Source organism: Gymnoscopelus microlampas (assembly GCF_963454915.1).
Source record: "Gymnoscopelus microlampas genome assembly, chromosome: 6".
Taxonomy (NCBI): domain Eukaryota; kingdom Metazoa; phylum Chordata; class Actinopteri; order Myctophiformes; family Myctophidae; genus Gymnoscopelus; species Gymnoscopelus microlampas.
Window position 1 is genome coordinate 48,704,318 of NC_139943.1, and position 19,544 is coordinate 48,723,861.

Genomic DNA, 19,544 nt, shown 5'->3' on the forward strand with positions numbered 1-19,544 from the left:
TACCTGTGCTGTTAGGATGGTCTCATACCTGAGCAGGGACTTGCTTTGACCCCGACTGTCGTCTCCATGGTTGCCTGTTCCTGTGTGGCTGTATGACAATGTGAGCAGCACATCAATGAAGAGACCACTTTCAGGTTTGGCAAAGAAACCAAAAACCTTCTTCAGGGCCTCGTGCTGAAAGCCGTCTGTGTCGCTTGTCCTGGCTTTCATTCTCCCACATATCCTTCTGTATGATTCTCTGATGAACACTGCAATGTCATTGAGGAGAGCAAACAGTGAGACACTTTCAATGACTGTCTGGGTTGTGTCGGCCAGCACCAGATTCAGGACATGTGCATAGCACCATACATGTACCTTATCTGGGGACTGTGTGGACAACAGCGTAGAGAAGCCTTTGTATTGACCTTGCATATTAGATGCTCCATCTGTCGCACTTCCTATACACTTGGTCATGTCCAATTTCAGCTTGGCGATGACCTCTGTCAGCATATCGACAAAGTACTGTCCAGTAGACTCCTTGCACTTGACCAGTGCAATAAGCATCTCTAATTAACCACAGTAGTTACATAATCTCAGAATAACTGAGCATTGATCCTGAGAGGTGATGTCATGTGTTGTGTCAATTTGGACTGAGAACATCCCAGCATCACTGGAAATTGATTCTTGAATCAGTTGCTTAACTGTATATGACAGAATTGACTGTTGTTTTTTAGCGGCGATCCTGCTCTATACCTGACTTTGTCCGTGTGCGTACGTCAACGTTCTGATTGGTCAGGTGCGTCAACAAAGTGATTGGTCAAGCTTCACGTGACACATGGCTATAAACACACTATAAACACATATCGATGACAAAATGTATCAAAGGCGCCGCTACCTTCACACAGGTTGTGATTTTTATAAATAAGTGTGACGAGGGAACCTCTGCCTTTTGCCCCAGACTGATGATGTGCTGTGCTCTGCTCAATGCAATTGGAATATATCCAGTTGATTTGTCTAAGGATAAACATTCCATAGCCTTTTCTAATTCTAAACATTTATTGTGACCTTGTTTGAACTTTTGACCCCAGAAGTTAGTCATCTCTTCAGGTGAGCCAATGAATTTCATGAAAATCTGTCCATCCGTCCTCAAGTTATCTGGTAATTTATGGTAAGGGTATACAATGCAATACAGGGATTTACGTGAGTTCACTTTGCTTCATTCCTCATGTACTGTATACACACACACAAGAACACTATGTCTAAATAGACAAACATTTGACAAAAATAGGCACATATTTGTCAAAAATAGCAGATCTACAAGGTCACAATGTGTCACGTTGTGAGGCCTACAGTAAGTCTGCGTGGTTGTATCAAACATTGTCAGTCATCTTATTGTATATGCCTATCATACCATTCGTAATCACAGAAATATCACCATTGAATAAAATTCAGTCCTTAATTTCTGTATAAACTATTTGTTTACATTCATACATTTAAAATACAATTTCTCAAGTATGATTGATATGATATGAATGTATGATATGAAAGTATAAAGTAGTAAGAATTGATCCATATGTCGTATGATAAATAAGACTCTTGGAGAATTATCATGTGGCAAAGAAATATGTGTGTTATATGGAGATGATATGAAAACGTGTGTGTGTGTGTGTGTGTGTGTGTGTGTGTGTGTGTGTGTGTGTGTGTGTGTGTGTGTGTGTGTGTGTGTGTGTGTGTGTGTGTGTGTGTGTGTGAGTACTGAGTAGTAGTAGCAGAATTCGATCCTAGGCCAGCAAAAATAACTTAGTACAGCAACTGAATCCTATGTCTAGACTTGTGACTTAAAATAGTTTGAATTATTGTACTGGACCAGCAGATGAGGTTGCAGATCATATACTATAGCTCTACAACTTGTTCAATCGTTGATAGAAGAAATCAAAACAGACATTTTTTTTAAATTAATTAAGTTATACAATGACCATGTTTAGTACCATGAAATAACATACACAATCTTCACATGAGTTTTGAAAGTGTGTGTTTTAAAGTGCATGCATGTACTCTTGCAGCCCTGGGATCACTTTCCACCCAAAAAAATCTTCAACTTTCATTTGTCCTTTTACTGTTATTTTAATGTATATCGCAATAACAGCAAATACTTTCATTCGAAAACATAATATTCAATTATTTACAAATTAATGTAATAATAATAAAAAATATTATTATTACTTAAGTCAGGAACGATGCAAGTTGGGTACGATGTAAGTTGGAAATGCATGCCCCAACCAGTTATGCAATACCCATTGTGTCCAAATACCATACCATGGTAGTAAATTAATTTCAAATGTATGAGACTAGGACCAGGGGCATAGACACCATCACAAAGCAACTATGGCACATGGAGGGTCATGTGGATGTGACTGGTTAAATGACGAGTCACGTGTTTTCTTCCACAAATCATGGTCATGGCTCATGCTCTTTTTATTTTTTTTACTTCCTATGGAACTACCGGTAATGCATGTTCATGCATGTGCATGACTCAGACATCTGGCATTAGTCATTGCACAGGCAAGTTTAGCATGACTTGTTTTCAGTATGTCCCAATAACAATCTTTAAATGATTCTGTGAAAAAATAGTTGCATCTAAGATACTGAAATCAAAATGATTGATTGATACATATACGAGGGAAAACATTTGCTGGGATGTGTATTTTTTTGTGTGTTGAATATTCACCTTCACCTATTACTGCTTGACCATGTGAATTATTTTTTTTAAATGTTTTTTCTCAAGCATAATGTCATCATAAGCTCCATTATATCAACCAGGAACCTGCTGCTGAATTAAAAGATTTAAGCTCTGTCTTGATAGATGCATGAATAGAAAGAATAGTGATGGGCAAAAGCTAAACAAAAGTGCTACATAAATGCTAAATGTCAAAAGCAAAGTGCCCACAATGACACTCAACCATGGCCTACATTATAGTTATGATATTACCTCCAGGGGGCAGACAATTCCAGTACATTTCACAAGAGTAAAATGTATTTCTGCATTAAAGGTTTTATTGCATTAAATTACAGTCATTAGAATGACAGGAAGGGTTTGTGTATAGGCCTACCAAACATTATGTAGTCTACTGCAGGATCACCATATTTATGTCATGTCTTGCTAACACGTTTAGTTTTGGTTGTAACATGCTGTAACTGAATTAGTTCATCAATACATTGCATGGCTTTTATAACCCTTAAGTCAGGTGCAGTCTCAACTTTAACTGTTTTTTTTTTGCATGCTTTGTATTCTTTGTGCTGCACTCAAAATAATGTTGCAAAAAGTTAAAACTAATGTGGAAATTACACATTTTGTGCACGAAAGGACTATTTCATAGTAGTCACAGGCTTGCACGACATAAGATAAGATAAGATATCAAAAGACATTTGTACAGTTCTAAAACCACTTACTATGTTTGACTGTTGCCATGACAGTTAAGTCTTTTGTGCACAAATTGGCTATAGCATATATTTTGTTTGTGTTCCTGTATACACATTGGGTAAAAGGCAAAGCATAATGGGTCTCTCATTGTCCATTTTACAGATTCAACCATGGATCATGTACTTAATGTTGCCGACAATTATGTCCTCACCCCATATGTGTACCCAGCCTCATGGCCTGAAGATGGGGCACTACGTCAAATGATCAGCCTGCTGGTTGTCACCAACCTGGGAGCAGAACTCATTTACCTTGGCTTCGCTTCCCTCAGTTTTTACTTAATTTTTGACCATAAACTCATGAAACATCCACAATTTGTTGAGGTAGGTATTTTCAATGATAATGAAACCAGCACTGTAATCACTATTTATAGGCCATTAAAAGATCAGTAAATATGACTGAATGCAAATAACACAATAAATTATATTTCCTTGGGTAATATTACTGATCGAGAATCAGACTTAGCCTAACTATTCGTCTGTACAGTACAGTATATCATAATTATTTGAATGTTAAAATATGACCGTCTACCAGAACATCTAACTTAACAGACGTGATAAACCTAGTACATAAAGTCAGTGGCCTCCTGGCGTAATGTTATTCAGTGCCCCCAGACTCGTCTGTACACAATTCTTTGTACTACAAACCAGAGAAAAACACTTTGAACTGTGATGTAGGCATGAAACCAAACCAAAAAGTGTCTCTTTGTTCATATCAGGCAGAAAATTCCTATGTCCAAAACTGTTACTTTTCAGGAAATTAAAAAACATCCCAATTTTGGGCATGTATTTTGGGATTGGCAAGATTTTAAGAAAATAGGGACAATAATATATCTACAGGCTCACAATCAGCTATTTCCTTACAACCATACTGTATGAAAAAAATCTGCGCAACAGGAAAATATCTGATCCATTACCACAGGATCCGACATGGCTGGCTATAAAACAGCATAGCAACATTGACAGTGTACTATTGTAATGATTTGCAGTTACTGTAGTTGTCAGCTTGCACAATTAGCAACTGTAAAATCTCTCTTTACTGCAATGACAGAACCAAGTACGAAGGGAGATCACATTAGCCACAGCCTCTCTCTTCTGGATGAGCTTACCGACAGTGGCTTTATTCTTCACTGAGATCCGGGGATACAGCAAACTTTATAACGATGTCAGTGAATCTCCTACGGGTAAGAGTACACTACCTTCACCAGCTCTCAAACCAAAGTTGGGTTGAATTGACTCTCAAGTCTCAACTAAATCAATTCCGAATGTAAATAGAAACTGCATGCATGATGATAGAGCATCTATCCTTATGATACTGTAGATAAGTTTTTCAGTGTGTTATTTTGGAAGTTACTTAATTTTATTGTTGTTGTTTCAGGCTGGCCAGGGTTGCTCCTAAGCATTGCTGGCATCCTGTTTTTTACTGACATGTGTATTTACTGGATACACCGGTGCATGCATCATAAGAGCATTTATAAGGTGAGTTTAATCACATTTAAAGGATGTCTTGAAGCTCTTCATCAGCTTGGCTGCATAGGAAACAATCATCTTTATAAATAAGTCATAGAAATTGACTAGTGGTAGTGGAAGTCAAAATAAACAAACTAAATGTTGCTGCTTGAAGTGCTGCCTGCTCGTTGTCAAGTAATTGCTCTTATGGTCTTATGAGTCAGCTCACTGATCTGTCATAATCGTTGACAGACAAAAGTTTCAAAGGTAAGTTTGTGTGTGAATTTCACAATAATGAACATCTCTTGCACTACCCCCAGCACTTGCATAAACAGCACCATATATTCAAGATCCCCACGCCATTTGCCAGTCATGCCTTCCATCCAGTCGATGGTTTCCTGAACAGCCTACCCTACCATGTTTACCCTTTCCTCTTCCCACTTCACAAGGTGTTCTGCCTCTTGTTCTTTGTTGCATTTAATATTAGAACCAAGTCTGTTGCATAAAAATCCATAAGCTGTGGCTAAAAGTGTCTTCTAACAAATCATTTCTCAGTTGGATATTCTGAGCATTTTGTGTTTCATATTCTGAACCTGTCAATGGCTTCCTCCTACTCCACAAAGGTGGTTTACCTTTCCCTCTTTGTGTTCGTCAATATCTGGACCATTTCCATACATGACGGCGACTACTGCCTCCCTGGTCCTCTTATAGAGGTCATCAATGGCGCCGCCCACCACGTGGACCACCATCTATACTTCAACTACAATTATGGGCAATACTTCACACTCTGGGATCGTCTGGCGGGCTCATACCGTCATCCCTCTGTCCTCCTGGGGAAGGGACCACGTGACCACATGTCCAAGCTCATGGCAGAGGGGAAGCTGCAGTGACGCAACTGGAAAAAAAACCTCCCAAGAACATGGATGCAAATTACAATAACCACACAGTTGTTGGTGTTTCTTCATTATAATTATTATCATTTATTTAGTCATGCTCAACGGGGTCAATTTGGATCATTACATATCGATCTATAGCCACACATTCATGTTTGACACCCAGGTGATAGTCATGGATGCCCTCACAAGTTACAAGAATCTGAGAAACACCTTTTATTTTGTCTTATATTGGTGAGTAGAACCAAATATGAATTTAGACAGACTTCCTGCATAAGATTTGGTGCCATCAAGTCAACATCTGTTGTAAAACTCTTCAGTGTTGATGTTGTCTTACCAAAACAAAACTGTGTATACAAAAGAATAGAAACGTTTTTCACCTTCAAATGATTTCAGAATACAGCTTCCAAGTTCTGTTTATCAGTCTCTCAAATGATGGCTTGTTAAATCCCCAACTCAAAGCATAGCTAATATATTGATTACATCAATTATGGTTATTTACTAATTGTATTGATTCTTTTGGCAAGAAATAACCAATGTAAAAAGACTTTCAGATGCAGCTATGACTCAAATATAAAATGACTATATGCCAACATTAACATTTCAAAGTTTACAAGACATAGCTATCGTCAAGATACATTTACCACCTTTGTATTAAGCTGTAACCTACTACTTGTCATTTATCAAGAACTCTGTCCTCTCGCAAGTGAAATTTAGCCTGTTTAATACTTGTTGTATGAAAGTGTTGTGTGGTGGAAATAGCCAATCTACAAGCTCACGTGTTGCATCTGCGTCGCATTGTGATCTTGTAGATCTTTACTTGTGAGCTTGTAGCTTTATTGATATCCAACGTCAGTGCAGAGGGAGTGGGGGAGAAGGTGTAGAATATTGGTACCACAGTCATTACTACAGTACAGCCTTTATGTTCCTGTGTTTGGTGTGTTTTCATGAAGACTTTGCAAGGCCAGGTCAGTCCACTTCATCTCTTGTTCTTTCACAGACTCTGTTGATCCACCATTATCCTGCTCAGCTTCAGGCAGCTCACTCTGAAAAAGAGAAGAGAGAATGCCATTAGTCCAGCAGGAGCACAAGTTCGACTCTATTTAACTTCAATTGCGGGGCGGGGGGCAGAGCTACAATAATTTACACAAGGACTCATGTCAGATATTTTATCTCCAGCCTTGGATGCTAGAAAGACCAGATAAATGTACCCATTTTGCTAAGTGTCCAATAACACGGCAGGGTGTGGCAGATATTCATACCGATTATTTAACAGCAACTAGCTCATGCTATTATCTATTCGTACACAAGTGAAATCTTATTTTTGACAAGAAATGTGGCCCTTCATTCACATAAATCAGTGGTGGAAGGGGCTTACAATTCCAAGCCCAACATCATAAAACTATAGGGAGCTAAAAAGCCAGGAACCATCTGTGATCCTGGCTTCTGCAGTGCCTTTACTGTTTTGTGCACTGGAGCTTCAATCATTATTGTTGTTTTTTTATTCAAGGAGCTGGCTTAAATATTAAATGTGCCTTTTCTTCTGCTTACACGAGAGACTGTGATATTCTGTCATATACCATGCTGACATTGTGCTTTATTGGTCATTTCTCTATTCTCTACTATCAAGACTGTTTTTGAATCTGTAAAGTGTTGGGAGCTTGTCGAAAAAGACTTACACAAACTTTTTTACACGTAAAATTGTGATGAGACAATAAACTTGAAGTGCTACTGCCTACAGTATATATTTTTGTCCTTTGACTGTAGCAGGATTATAACATTAAATGAGAGCTTTACTTTGACAAACAAACATCAAAAGCTTGGATAGGTGGGCACTAAGGAAGAGTGGGCACCTGAGTGTTAAATTGGATATTTTGTCCAAAATGTAAAAAAGAAAAAAAATATTTGGAAAATGTTTTTAAGTAAAGTAAAGCATACATGATTAGAACATGCTTAAACATTTCGACAATTAAGGTCTAATATTTATACAATTGCTATGAAACCTGTATATCCACTATCTATCCAGTCATTTTGGGTCATAAACAAGAAGTTGAAGGATAAAATTAAGTCTGATAATGATGTACTGTGCATGTTCACATCATGTTTACTTTATAATACTTCCAAATATTTTGGACTAAACAGACAATTTTACATCTAGGTGCCTAGGCTAGTGCCCGCCTAACCTGTATCCAAACCTAGCCATGGTTCACATGACGCTTGTATACACAAGCGTCATGGTGCCAGTTGCCCCTGGGTTTTCGCGGATTTCTTTTTGTTTAGATTGCCAACTCTCACATGTACATAAACGTTCAGATTTCAAATATAAAGTGCTTACCACAGAGCCACGGATGTTACCTCGCGATGCGGACCACATTAAGTACCCGTATCTCCCGTATTGTTCAATAAAAAGCATTTTAAGCCCGTCGCCGGCCATTTCCTTTTTTCAGTTTTTTTTTTTTTTTAATGTATCAGAGTGCAATACACCTCCCAACCATTAGGTGTCGCATGGTTGAAAGTATCGGAGAAAATTTGGAGAAAATGGCCGGCGATCGGATTAAAATGCTTTTTATTGAACAATACGGGAGATAAGGGTGCTTAATGTGGTCCGCATCGCGAGGTAACATCCGTGGCTCTGTGGTAAGCACTTTATATTTGAAATCTGAACGTTTATGTACATGTGAGAGTTGGCAATCTAAACAAAAAGAAATCCGCGAAAACCCAGGGGCAACTGGCACCATGACTGTCATGGAATGACAGTCATGTTTCAGGGCTAATCCAAACCAGGACCACTCTGACTGACATGCTGTGTGAACCTATGGCTACCATAACAAAACAACCAACCAAGGTGGTGTAAAGTACATTTACCCAAGTACTGTACTTGAGTACAATTTTGAGGTATTTTACTTTACTGGAGTATTTCCAGTTTTCAATACTTTTACTTCTACTCCACTGCATCTCAGAGGCAAATATTGTTCTTTTACTCCCCTACAATTATTTGAAAACTTTAGTTACTACTAGTTACTTAGTTTGTATATTTTGATTATTACAAAACATACATTATTAACCACTTCAGCCCTATATATTTTGGCCATTTGAAAATAGCAGATCTACAAGCTCACAATGCTTTGCATTTGAGCTTGTAGATCTGCTATTTTCAAAGGATTTTCTATACGTTCGAAAACTTACTAACTCAAGTACATTTAGAATTCCGGGACTTTTACTTGTAACAGAGTATCTCCACAGTGCAGTATTGATGCTTTTACTTAAGTGCAATAGGCTCTATTCACAGCAGCCATAGTATGAAGACATTCACAGGTTTTACCAATGACACTAATGAAGGCTCTGTTCCATTTAGTGTAGCACAGTGGTTTCCACGACCCCCATAACTCTGAGGGTTCCATTTGTACACTCTCAGAGTTACACACCTGTAAGGGGCCATTTGGAAGCCCATGAGGGTCCCTGGACCCCAACTGTAGACCCACTGGTGTAACAGAGTGTTTCCAGTGAGCCAACATGCACAATATCAGCACCCTGACTCTGTTTGACCAGAATGGAACAGAGCCTTCATTAGTATCATTGGTAACACCTGTGAATGTCTTCATATATGGGCTGCTGTGAATAGAGCCTATATGTGAGTACTTTTTCCACTGACCAAAGGTATGGTGACATCTTCATACGGCAGCCTGTCTTCTCTCCAGGCGTCATCAGTCAGATCCAGGACTCTTCCATCTCTCTGGAACTCACTGTCCATCTTCTCCAGCAACAGTAGCAGCTCACCACTGGTAAACAAACCACTGGTAAACACACAGTCGGCACGTTCTGCTATTCGTTCTGTTTGGTACTATTATCCACTCAGGCTGTTAATAAACTGTTCATATATACTGTCGGCATGAAAGGCGGCCCTATAACCCGTTTCAGTGTTTTATAACGTTTGTAAACATACGTTTTATCAAGCAGATTGAGCCTCAGACTGAACAAAGATGCCAATGTTTTGATTGGTAGGAAACGTTTCCGCTTCCGTTTCTCACCGTTGCCAGACTTTGTGAGAGTAATAAGCAGCCAGGTCTATTAAAACAAAGCTACATGAGCACTTTAAACCTGTACAGTACATTGGCTATTTGAAAATGGCCGATCTACAAGTGTGAGCTTGTAGATCTGCTATTTCCAAAAATATCTTGAAAAGAAAAAGTGAAATAATGTTTGGAATAGATTTGGGGGGAAAAAAAACTTCTCCGAGATATTTGGGGCGTCCTTGACCTGCAAATGTTTGAGGACTGTTAAACAGTAATTTAAATATAATACACAAAATAACTACACTTTAGAAACAAGCAAAACAAAAAAAACAGCAAGTCAGCAACCCGCGCAACTACCAATATTTACAAGCAACTTTACAGAAAAATAAGCCGCTTATAATAAACAGACATGGCAACACTGCTTCTTCTGCGTTCTTGCGAATTGCAAACCAACACGTAAAGGCGCATACTGCCACCTACTGACAGTTACCCAATACTTGACTGAATAGAGTGTGTAGTGAATCAATGGTCTTGTAGTTCATAATATACTATTATATTTAATCCGTTTACCTCGGCAACTTTTTGATGTTGGGTTATCAAAACAAAGAGGGCATACAGTTGTACATGATACAATGCTGTTCCGGTTCCAAAGTAGATATGTCATATAAATATAAACAAATACAATGACAAAGAATTAAAGAGCGAAGAAATCAATAAACTAGAAAACTAGAAGGGATACAAAATGAAAATTGTTATAGACAGGTGTATCATCAACAGTTGGCTATTTATGAAAGATGAAAATGTTTTGGAGCATAACACAACCCAACACGTGTTGTTGTGTAACACCCAAAAATATTAATAATTCCAAGTATTTTAAATGCCAATGCTTCTTGGTAATAGACTCTAATTAAAACGTCCTCACAATTCGTAAGTTGTTTATTTATTTTCTTCCCCAAAGTGGATTAGTGTTGATGCCTCACATTAGAACAAAGGTTTTAAATATATCATGCATCAATGAATGAATGAATGTAAATCTGGTCGGTGCCAGAAGTCACAAGTGGTAACGTGTTCTTAAGGAGGTGCCCAAATGGACCAATCATCTGTAAGGACGCCACGTGGTACCACAGCTTCAGAAGGAGGTGTACTTCATGGACCAATCGCCTGTCAGAACGTCATGCGGTAGTGCCGCGTTGCCATGTCTGCTTATTATAAGCGACTTTGGGCTTGCTGTTCTGAGTGTAAAGTTGCTTGTTTTTGTAAGTAGTAGCAAGTAGGTAGTTGAGGGTTGCGGTTTTTTTTTGGGCTTGTTTCTAAAGTGCAGTTACTTATTTGGGCGTGTTCCCCAATGTTGTTTAAACCAGTGGTTCTCAAACCTTTTAATGGCAAATGAAGATGTATTTGTCCACAGACCACTACCATCTGAAAATATGTTGTGTCAAGTTTGCCAACTGCCAAGTTGCTTCTTTTTGGCGTGTTTTCATAGACCTGGTTGCTTAATGGTTGCCAACTGCCAAAAAACACGAAAGAATAAGAAGGCCTGGTTGCTTATTTCTCTCACAGAATCTGGCAACACAGCTGTAGTGTTGCGTGGCGTCCTCTTCATGCTAGTGGTTTATTGCACCCATTGCACCCACGGTGTGTCCACTAGCTATGCAGCGCCTCCTCGTCTTAACCACTTCATTACACCGGACGAAAGTTCTCTCTTTCCGCTCGTTGCAGTCTGCAGCCATGTCTTCTACACTCCTTATCAACCAGCCCAAGTACGCCTGGCTCAAAGAGCTGGGCCTGGGCGAGGAAAACGACGGTGTTTACAACGGGACGTGGGGAGGGAAAGGCGAGGTGAGCAGCAGAGCAACGAGATTAGCTTCTTTAGCTTTCAGTTCAACTTTCCAAATATAGCTAAAGCTAAATGTAGCCAAGCAAGGGTGGTTGCACTAGCAAAGACACATTCTGCAAATGCCACCACATGTATTGCACTGTTGAAACTTGACAGATTTTATTTGATTGTTTGGCACATTTAGTTTATATTTCCGCTTCTTAGATTGTGGCATTGGGCAATGCAATAAGTTAGTTTATTTATTATTATTCTTTTTTTTTTTGCACGACTAGTTCAGCTGCCAACACATGGCTAGTGCTGTCAAACGACGTGGCTAATCAATTCTGTTCTCTTCAGTTCATAAATGTTCCCTTGACGACGACGTTAAACTTGTGATTAACCGTGACAGCTGCCATTTAACGTCATCATGATTATTAATAATAAAATACAAACTATTATTAATAGTTATATAACGTTTAATATCCATAATAATTGTTTGCATTTTGTCCAATAGTCTATTGGACATGGCTCTGACTTGTAAAACATTAAATGCGTGCTCTTCTATATCCGTGTTTACAATAGTTGGTAAACAAAATATTTAAACACATGTTACCATCAAGTAACATGCATAACATGTTTTGTTTTTTGTTTTACGGCCAATACTTTTGTCACATTATGATCCACTGAATTCTACACCCCGTGTTATAAAGTTGGTTTCTAAACTTTGTAGGGGTGGAAAGGAATATCGTTTCTAACTGGTGTTTTTGTCTTCAAGGTCATCACGTCATACTGCCCAGCCAACAATGAGCCCATTGCCAGAGTACGCCAGGCAACCATGGCAGAATACGAAGAAACCATACAGAAATCTAAGGAAGCCTGGAAAGTGTGGGCCGATATTCCAGCACCCAAAAGAGGGGAGATCGTGAGACAGATCGGTGATGCACTTAGGGGCAAGATCAAAGTCCTTGGAAGCTTGGTATCGCTGGAAATGGGCAAGATCTACGTAGAGGGAGTGGGAGAAGTGCAAGAATATGTTGACGTCTGTGATTATGCCGTCGGCTTGTCCAGGATGATCGGTGGGCCCATCCTCCCTTCAGAAAGGCCGGGCCATGCCCTCATTGAACAGTGGAATCCAGTGGGTCTAGTGGGCATTATCACAGCCTTCAACTTTCCTGTCGCTGTGTATGGCTGGAACCAATCCATCGCTCTCATCTGCGGTAATGTCTGTCTGTGGAAAGGAGCCCCCACCACCCCTCTCACCACTGTTGCTGTAACCAAAATTGTAGCCGAGGTGCTCGAGCAGAACAACCTGCCTGGTGCCATCTGCTCCATGACGTGTGGAGGTGCCGATATCGGCTCCGCTATGGCAAAGGATGAGCGCGTGGATCTGGTGTCATTCACTGGCAGCACTCACGTGGGAAAGATGGTGGCCATGACGGTGCAAGAACGATTCGGTCGTCAGTTGCTTGAACTTGGTGGGAACAATGCCATCATTGTCTTTGAGGATGCCGATCTGGATCTGGTGGTGCCCGGAGCTGTCTTTGCTTCTGTGGGAACAGCCGGCCAGCGTTGCACAACCACCAGGAGGCTAATGCTACCTGAAAGCCTCCATGATGCAGTGGTGGCGAGGATCGCTAAGGCCTACAAACAAATTCGCATCGGCGACCCTTGGGATCCCACCACCCTCTATGGGCCTCTTCATACCAAGCAAGCGGTCGAGCAGTACCTGGCTGCTATTGAGCTGGCCAAGCAACAGGGCGGTACGGTGGTGTGTGGAGGCAAGGTTATGGATCGCCCCGGAAACTACGTGGAGCCCACCATCATCACAGGACTGGCTCACGATGCTCCCATCGTCCACACCGAGACCTTTGTTCCCATCCTTTATGTTCTCAAGTTCAACACGGAAGAGGAGGCCTTTGCCTGGAACAACGAGGTCAAACAGGGCCTGTCGAGCAGCATCTTCACCAAAGATTTGGGTCGAGTTTTCCGCTGGTTGGGCCCGAAAGGGTCAGACTGCGGCATTGTGAATGTCAACATTCCTACTGCTGGTGCAGAAATTGGAGGGGCCTTCGGTGGGGAGAAACACACAGGAGGTGGAAGGGAGTCCGGCAGTGACTCTTGGAAGCAATATATGAGGCGGTCGACTTGTACAATCAACTACAGCAAGGACCTTCCCCTGGCCCAGGGCATCAAGTTTGAGTGAATTATTTGATCTGGTATCAAGAGTTCAATAACACTGAAAAAAGCTTTACACCTTCAATCAAATGCTTTATCTGAATTCTATTATCTTCATTTGAAAGACAAAAATAAAATGATTTGTGCACCACTGCATTAGTCATGGTAGCTTTTTAGATCCCATTCCCAACCATGATAGTTTTCAGTGTTAGCTCTAGAGAATAAATGGTTATTTTTCTCTGAACTGCTTTGTTGAAAGGGTCAGATGGAACTAGAGTGTATCTATAAGTGTATACTTCACAAGCACTTATAATATGGTAGCAGATGCTTTGCTACAAATGCCTTATTCAGAGAAAATAAATATATATTGTGCACTAGCTAAATATTAACTTTTTGATGTCAATTTCTACCAGTAGTATGCATTTGTTGCATTTGTTATTTTCAGCATAAAAACTTATATTTTCTTGTGTGGAATAAACTTTATACGTTTGGAATGAAGTGCTTCTACTTTATTATGTTACACTGTACGTTTGAGGTCAAAGTATGAGTCTAATGTGAGCCAAGGTAATTCATTCACCCATCTGTGAAATGTATGGAAATCCATACACCTGTTATGCAAATATAAAAGTACAATCACTAACACATTTTGTATACAATATAGAGAAAGAAATTACAATATGCAGAGAACTCAGAGAACAAAAAATGATATTAAGAGATTTGCAATGAACCACAGCAGGCAATGATTCCATTTGAGTTGTGAATACACTGTAGTTAGATCAGATGAACCTTGAGATATTTTGATAAAGATTAACAAACCATTTCAGATAACTGCATGGAATTAACTACAGGTAGCCCTGCCACAATCAAATAAAATAAACGAATTAAAGCACCTGAAATGTCAGTCTGAAAACACTGGTCTTAAGAACATGTTTGAAGCATTTCTAGACGAGGCTTTTTTTAACTCGCATTACATTTGGGCATTTTCAGAGAGTAAATGACAGAAACCCTAGTCAAACGATATGGTAGTAGAGTTCAAAGAAAACATTTAGCTAAAAGTAGCTAGGATAGCCTAGGTAAAGCCTGGCATCTATCTAAAACATGCTATCTAGTCTAAATAACATTCGTAGGATTTTAGCACAATAGCCAAACAATGAAGGCGAATGTGACAATCGCTTTCAATTTTAGATTATTTCTGTGGTAAGGCAACTTGTCTGAGGGTAGTTCTGGAAAATGATGGAAAATTATCCAAATAGCAGGCTTCACTCAAGCAACTTGTCTCTGGGGTCAACTTAATGAGTCTGTGTTTTTTAACACGTGAAATATAGGCCTACTTGCTGAGAGTTGCAGATCTTGCCAATTACAAATGTACAGATATGCCCAAGGTTCTACTGACACGAAAGCAGCAGTGGTAACTTTTTGATTGATTGAATACTTTACTAGACAGGAATGCAAACAGCACGAGTACCGACCCAAAAAGTCCTGGGGACTTGTTTCCATTGAGGTGCTATGTATTCAATTCATCAATATAGCAAATATGCAATATCATCAACAAATATAAAACACTATATGTACAGCAGAGTAGAAAAAAAGTGGGTAAAGGGGGAGGGGGTGGGTAAAGGCAGTGAATGCCATCCCCTTTACTGTATATGGGAGAAGTGAAAGTTACCTCCCCCTTTGGCCTCCTAAAAGGTGGATTTTCAGGTTTGTTTTGAAGGAAGCCAGTGGTAAGATAAACACGTTAGTCTTGTTAAAACTGTCATTGCCGTAAATGTAAAAGTACACAACAAGCCGATCAAGAATCACTAAAGCATTGACCTCGCGGTCCCCAGGCTTTCTGCAGCAGGCTTTCCACAGCAGGCTACCACACTAGGCTACATGAAGAAGCATCCGATGTCCCTATCACCATAGTAACCAAGACTTCCTGGAAACGTGTTGCTAAGCGCCCAGGCTGCAGTTGCAAACACTGAAGACCAAGGCAGCCACATCAACACATTTTTTGTTAATCTACTCTACAGATAGCGTTTGTAAGGTATGTAAACACATTGTTTGAGTCGCTACAGTCGTTTAATCAGTACTGTATGTTTTATACATTACACACAGTATGAGATAAATGGGTGGCAATCTCACAGGCTAGACTATGCTACTCAAGTCAGTGAGTCAGTCACTCAAGTCAATCACTATAAATGCAGCAAAGCATTTTGATTTCAAAACTCAGTGACAGATCTTTAATGTGTCTTTAATTTTCTAGGATTTGGATTATGAGATGGAATTAAGCAGATGTCATTCTCACTGGGTCAAAAACGTTCAAGAATTATGTTAGCCAGCTTTAGAAACATAGCTACTGTAAATCCTATTAAAAAGAATGGGAAAACATGCTAACTCAAATTCTCAGAAAAAAATATCATAACTGAAAAGACAACATAATTTGCTTACCTGAATTATCCTTGAATGTGTGCAGCAAGTCTTTTAAAGCCTTTTGAAGATAATAATAATAATAATAACGTAAACTTATACAGTGCCTTTCAAGAGACCAAAGGATGCTTTACATCAACAAGTAAACAAACTAGCAAATAAACAACACGTCTGTGTGAGCAGTCTCTTCAGTGCAGACATAATACATTAAGGCGACTACTTGATATTTCAGTATGCATTTCTATTTGGTCACTTTATGTTGCTTCTCTATGTTTGCAATAAAGCATTGAATTTCAGTGAAACCTTTCTTATAGGTACCACAATGATGCCAGCCTTTCAAGAGCAGCAGGGACTAAATAATCAGGCAAAAACATGTGCCAACCCTGGTAACCCAGTCTTCTCTTGCATGATGACCCCATCGGCGAAAGAGGTATCACCAGCAGTCCCATGGGCAAAACCCCAGAATCCACTGTACAAGACCTCCTCAAGTGACATCGGTAGACGTCCGCCAACGTTTGAAAGTTCACCCTGTACTTACCATCCTCGGTCACAAAGATTTACAGAAGATCTGGGAAAGAGTGGCATGTATCATGACAACTCATTCAACACGTGTCTTGACAAAAGCAGGGTGTACGATTGCCCTAAAGCACACAGTCTGAATTAGTTCCCAATTTTACACATGGACAGTTTTTTTAAAAGCCTTTGGTTATGTTTTAATTGCTATTTCCAGTTGAAATAAAACAACATGAAATGAAAAAGCAAATTGTTTTTATTCAGCACTTCCACAAATAATCTGTGTTCTGTTAGCTTCGTTTTATGTGTTTTTAAAGGAGTAGTTCACCCAAAAAATGACTTATTATCTATCAATTACACATCCCATGAACCTTTAAATTCATGCAGAATCCTTTGTTCTTGTCGCATTCTGAAGCCAATAATTTGATGACCGGTGGAGTGGAGCTCCTACTGACTGATGACCGGATCATCAAATTATTGACATAGGAATGTGAAAAAAACTGTTCTTTCAAATCTGTGTTAATTGTTTCTTACATTAGTGCTATAAAAAGAAACAAAGTGTACATTCTTTTACACAATATATATACTTGTAATAATGTACCTTAAATGGGGGGGGGGGGGGGGGCTGGTCTATCACATGCAATAGAATGTCATGGCATCAATCTCTTCAAGAATGAGTCAATGCGGCCGGTTGCAGCATGACAAGTAACTCTGTTCCTCAAAACATGCTCAAAGACATGGAGCTGTTTTAAAGGAATAGTTCCCCAAAAAATAGCAGTGTCATTACTCATGCCATTTGAAACAGAGGGGTTCTTTGTCCACACAAGGACCAAGTCAGCAAAACTTTGAAGCAGTGACAACGCCTTGTTTAGAGCTCCAAAAAGGGCAACAAATTAAATAAAAAATCAGCCTACTTCATATAAGCTCATGCAGCATATAATAAATGTCTTACAATTTAGGCAACTTTAGTCTTCTGAAGCCAACCAATTGGATGCTCTGCAAGCAGACTCTGGTCAAGGAGAACTTAAAATCCTCCCCCACTACACTCCAGTAGGCAACAAATTGACACCAGCGGCTGTAGTGAATATTTTCATTACTGTGTTGTCATTTGGCTTCAGATGACTTGCATTTTTTGCCCTTTTTGGAAATCTAGGACACCAATAGCCTCAGTTGTTTTAGAGAAAGCTGCTACAATTGTTGGTAAACTCCTTGTGTTTGGGCAAGTCAAATCTCAAGTCAAGACTTTGGTAACTTGAATCGAAGCCTCAAGTCTACACAGCTCTGCTGTGCTGTGGGTAGCCTATATACCAATGCTCAAGTTTCATTTACCCTTTACTGGTAGACCTACAAACAACTGCTGATAAATATAAAAGAAACATATCAAACACTTGTCACCTATAACCTCAAGTATAGACCTATCTGTCAGATGTTTTTAGGGCTTTTATTTCCAATGCCCAGCCATACCATCACAGTCACAGTAGCCATAATATGTGAAAAACTGACAGTTATGCTGATTAAGTCTGGGCTAATACGTTCTGCCTAATGTTAACATATGGCACACACATTTTCTTATTGGTCCTTCGGCCAAATTTGCCAGCTATAGCTTTCTTTTTTTTCATGAAAACTACACAAAATAATTGTGTAGAGCAGGGGTTTTCAACTGATTGTGAACCAGGGACCACCACCCTGACTAAATATCAACCTGGAGACCACTGTTGTGTTGGGTGGGGATATGGACTAATATTAGTGCTTTGGCAACACTTACTATGCATCCCATGTTTATTTATTCCACCGTTTCTCAACCACAGGTCCACTGGTCCACAGACTACTAGTGGTCCATGGCATAATTAGGCCTGCAGGTTGTCAATGGGAAAATGGTTTAAAATATAAATACATAAAATGCCATGAAATAGGCCTAATAACTGTTAAGGGCTTGATTTAATTTGTTGCACGATATTATGTGCAACAAATTATATCAAGCCCAGACATTATTTAACTGAAATATGGCATTAGTTCAGAGCAAAAAAAAAGGGTGAGAACCACTGTTCTATTCCTATCCCACGGTTACCCTTATTCCATTCTCTTACTTAATCTAATTTATGTATGAGTGAGCAGACATGTGATTATACAGTATGGGCACATTTCCTGATAATGATGACTCAGGCAATCGGGTACAACTTCCCCTTCTGGAGATTCTAACTCCCTTTTCTGTGGAATTTCTTGACCTCCAACTTCCCAGTAACTGACAACATTGACACATCATCATACTGTAGGTCACCAGGTCATTAGTGCACTGTTCCGTGGAATAAAATTAAAAATACAAATCCTCACTTTCCTTCATTACAAAATGCATGGCCAGGGACCACAAGCAATACCCTCAGCTTCATTATAGCGTTCCAGTTTTATTTTCTCTCTCTCTCCTGACTGGATTGGTATCCTAAACATGTCTTTTCTGTTTAGTAAAGTAAAGAGCTGGAGGAGAGATGATAAGATCTAAGCTTCAGCATGTCATGACGTGTCTAACTTTTAGTCTGCGTTTGGGGTTTTGGTGAAAAGGGGAGGGGGGGAACCTCCCCCCAGTGGTGGAAAGTAACTAAGTACATTTACTTAAGTACTGTAGGCTAAACATTTTGAGGTACTTTTACTTTACTGGAGTATTTCCAATTGTCAGTACTTAATAACTTCTACTCCACTGCATATCAGAAGCAAATATTATACTTTTACTCCACCACTACAATTATTTGAAAACTTTAGTTTGTAGTTACTTTGCAGATTTTGATGATTATTACAAAACATACATTATAACCACCATTTGAA

The 19,544-nt window shown here is 39.5% G+C and overlaps 3 protein-coding genes across 3 annotated transcripts; 2 read left to right on the plus strand and 1 right to left on the minus strand.

Annotated features, from left to right (window-relative positions):
* Nucleotides 1-3,567: 3,567 nt before the first annotated feature.
* On the plus strand, nt 3,568-5,795 carry LOC311047470 (lathosterol oxidase-like; the record flags this gene model as incomplete). Its single annotated transcript, XM_084060204.1, has 5 exons — nt 3,568-3,780; nt 4,508-4,640; nt 4,835-4,935; nt 5,226-5,354; nt 5,529-5,795. Exons 1-5 carry the CDS (start codon nt 3,571-3,573, stop codon nt 5,793-5,795), a joined length of 840 nt encoding a protein of 279 aa, XP_083916330.1. The 5' UTR covers nt 3,568-3,570.
* A 94-nt stretch (nt 5,796-5,889) lies between these two features.
* anapc13 (anaphase promoting complex subunit 13) lies at nt 5,890-9,786 on the minus strand. Its single transcript, XM_084060080.1, has 2 exons — nt 9,451-9,786; nt 5,890-6,844 (listed from the first exon to the last, which is right to left on the minus strand). Exons 1-2 carry the CDS (start codon nt 9,547-9,549, stop codon nt 6,719-6,721), a joined length of 225 nt encoding a protein of 74 aa, XP_083916206.1. The 5' UTR covers nt 9,550-9,786; the 3' UTR covers nt 5,890-6,718.
* Nucleotides 9,787-11,427: 1,641 nt separating this feature from the next.
* Nucleotides 11,428-14,300, plus strand: LOC311047150 (alpha-aminoadipic semialdehyde dehydrogenase-like). The gene is made up of 2 exons (XM_084059775.1): nt 11,428-11,650; nt 12,403-14,300. The coding sequence occupies exons 1-2, from the start codon at nt 11,462-11,464 to the stop codon at nt 13,828-13,830; spliced, it is 1,617 nt and encodes a 538-aa protein (XP_083915901.1). The 5' UTR covers nt 11,428-11,461; the 3' UTR covers nt 13,831-14,300.
* The last annotated feature ends 5,244 nt before the right edge of the window (nt 14,301-19,544 follow it).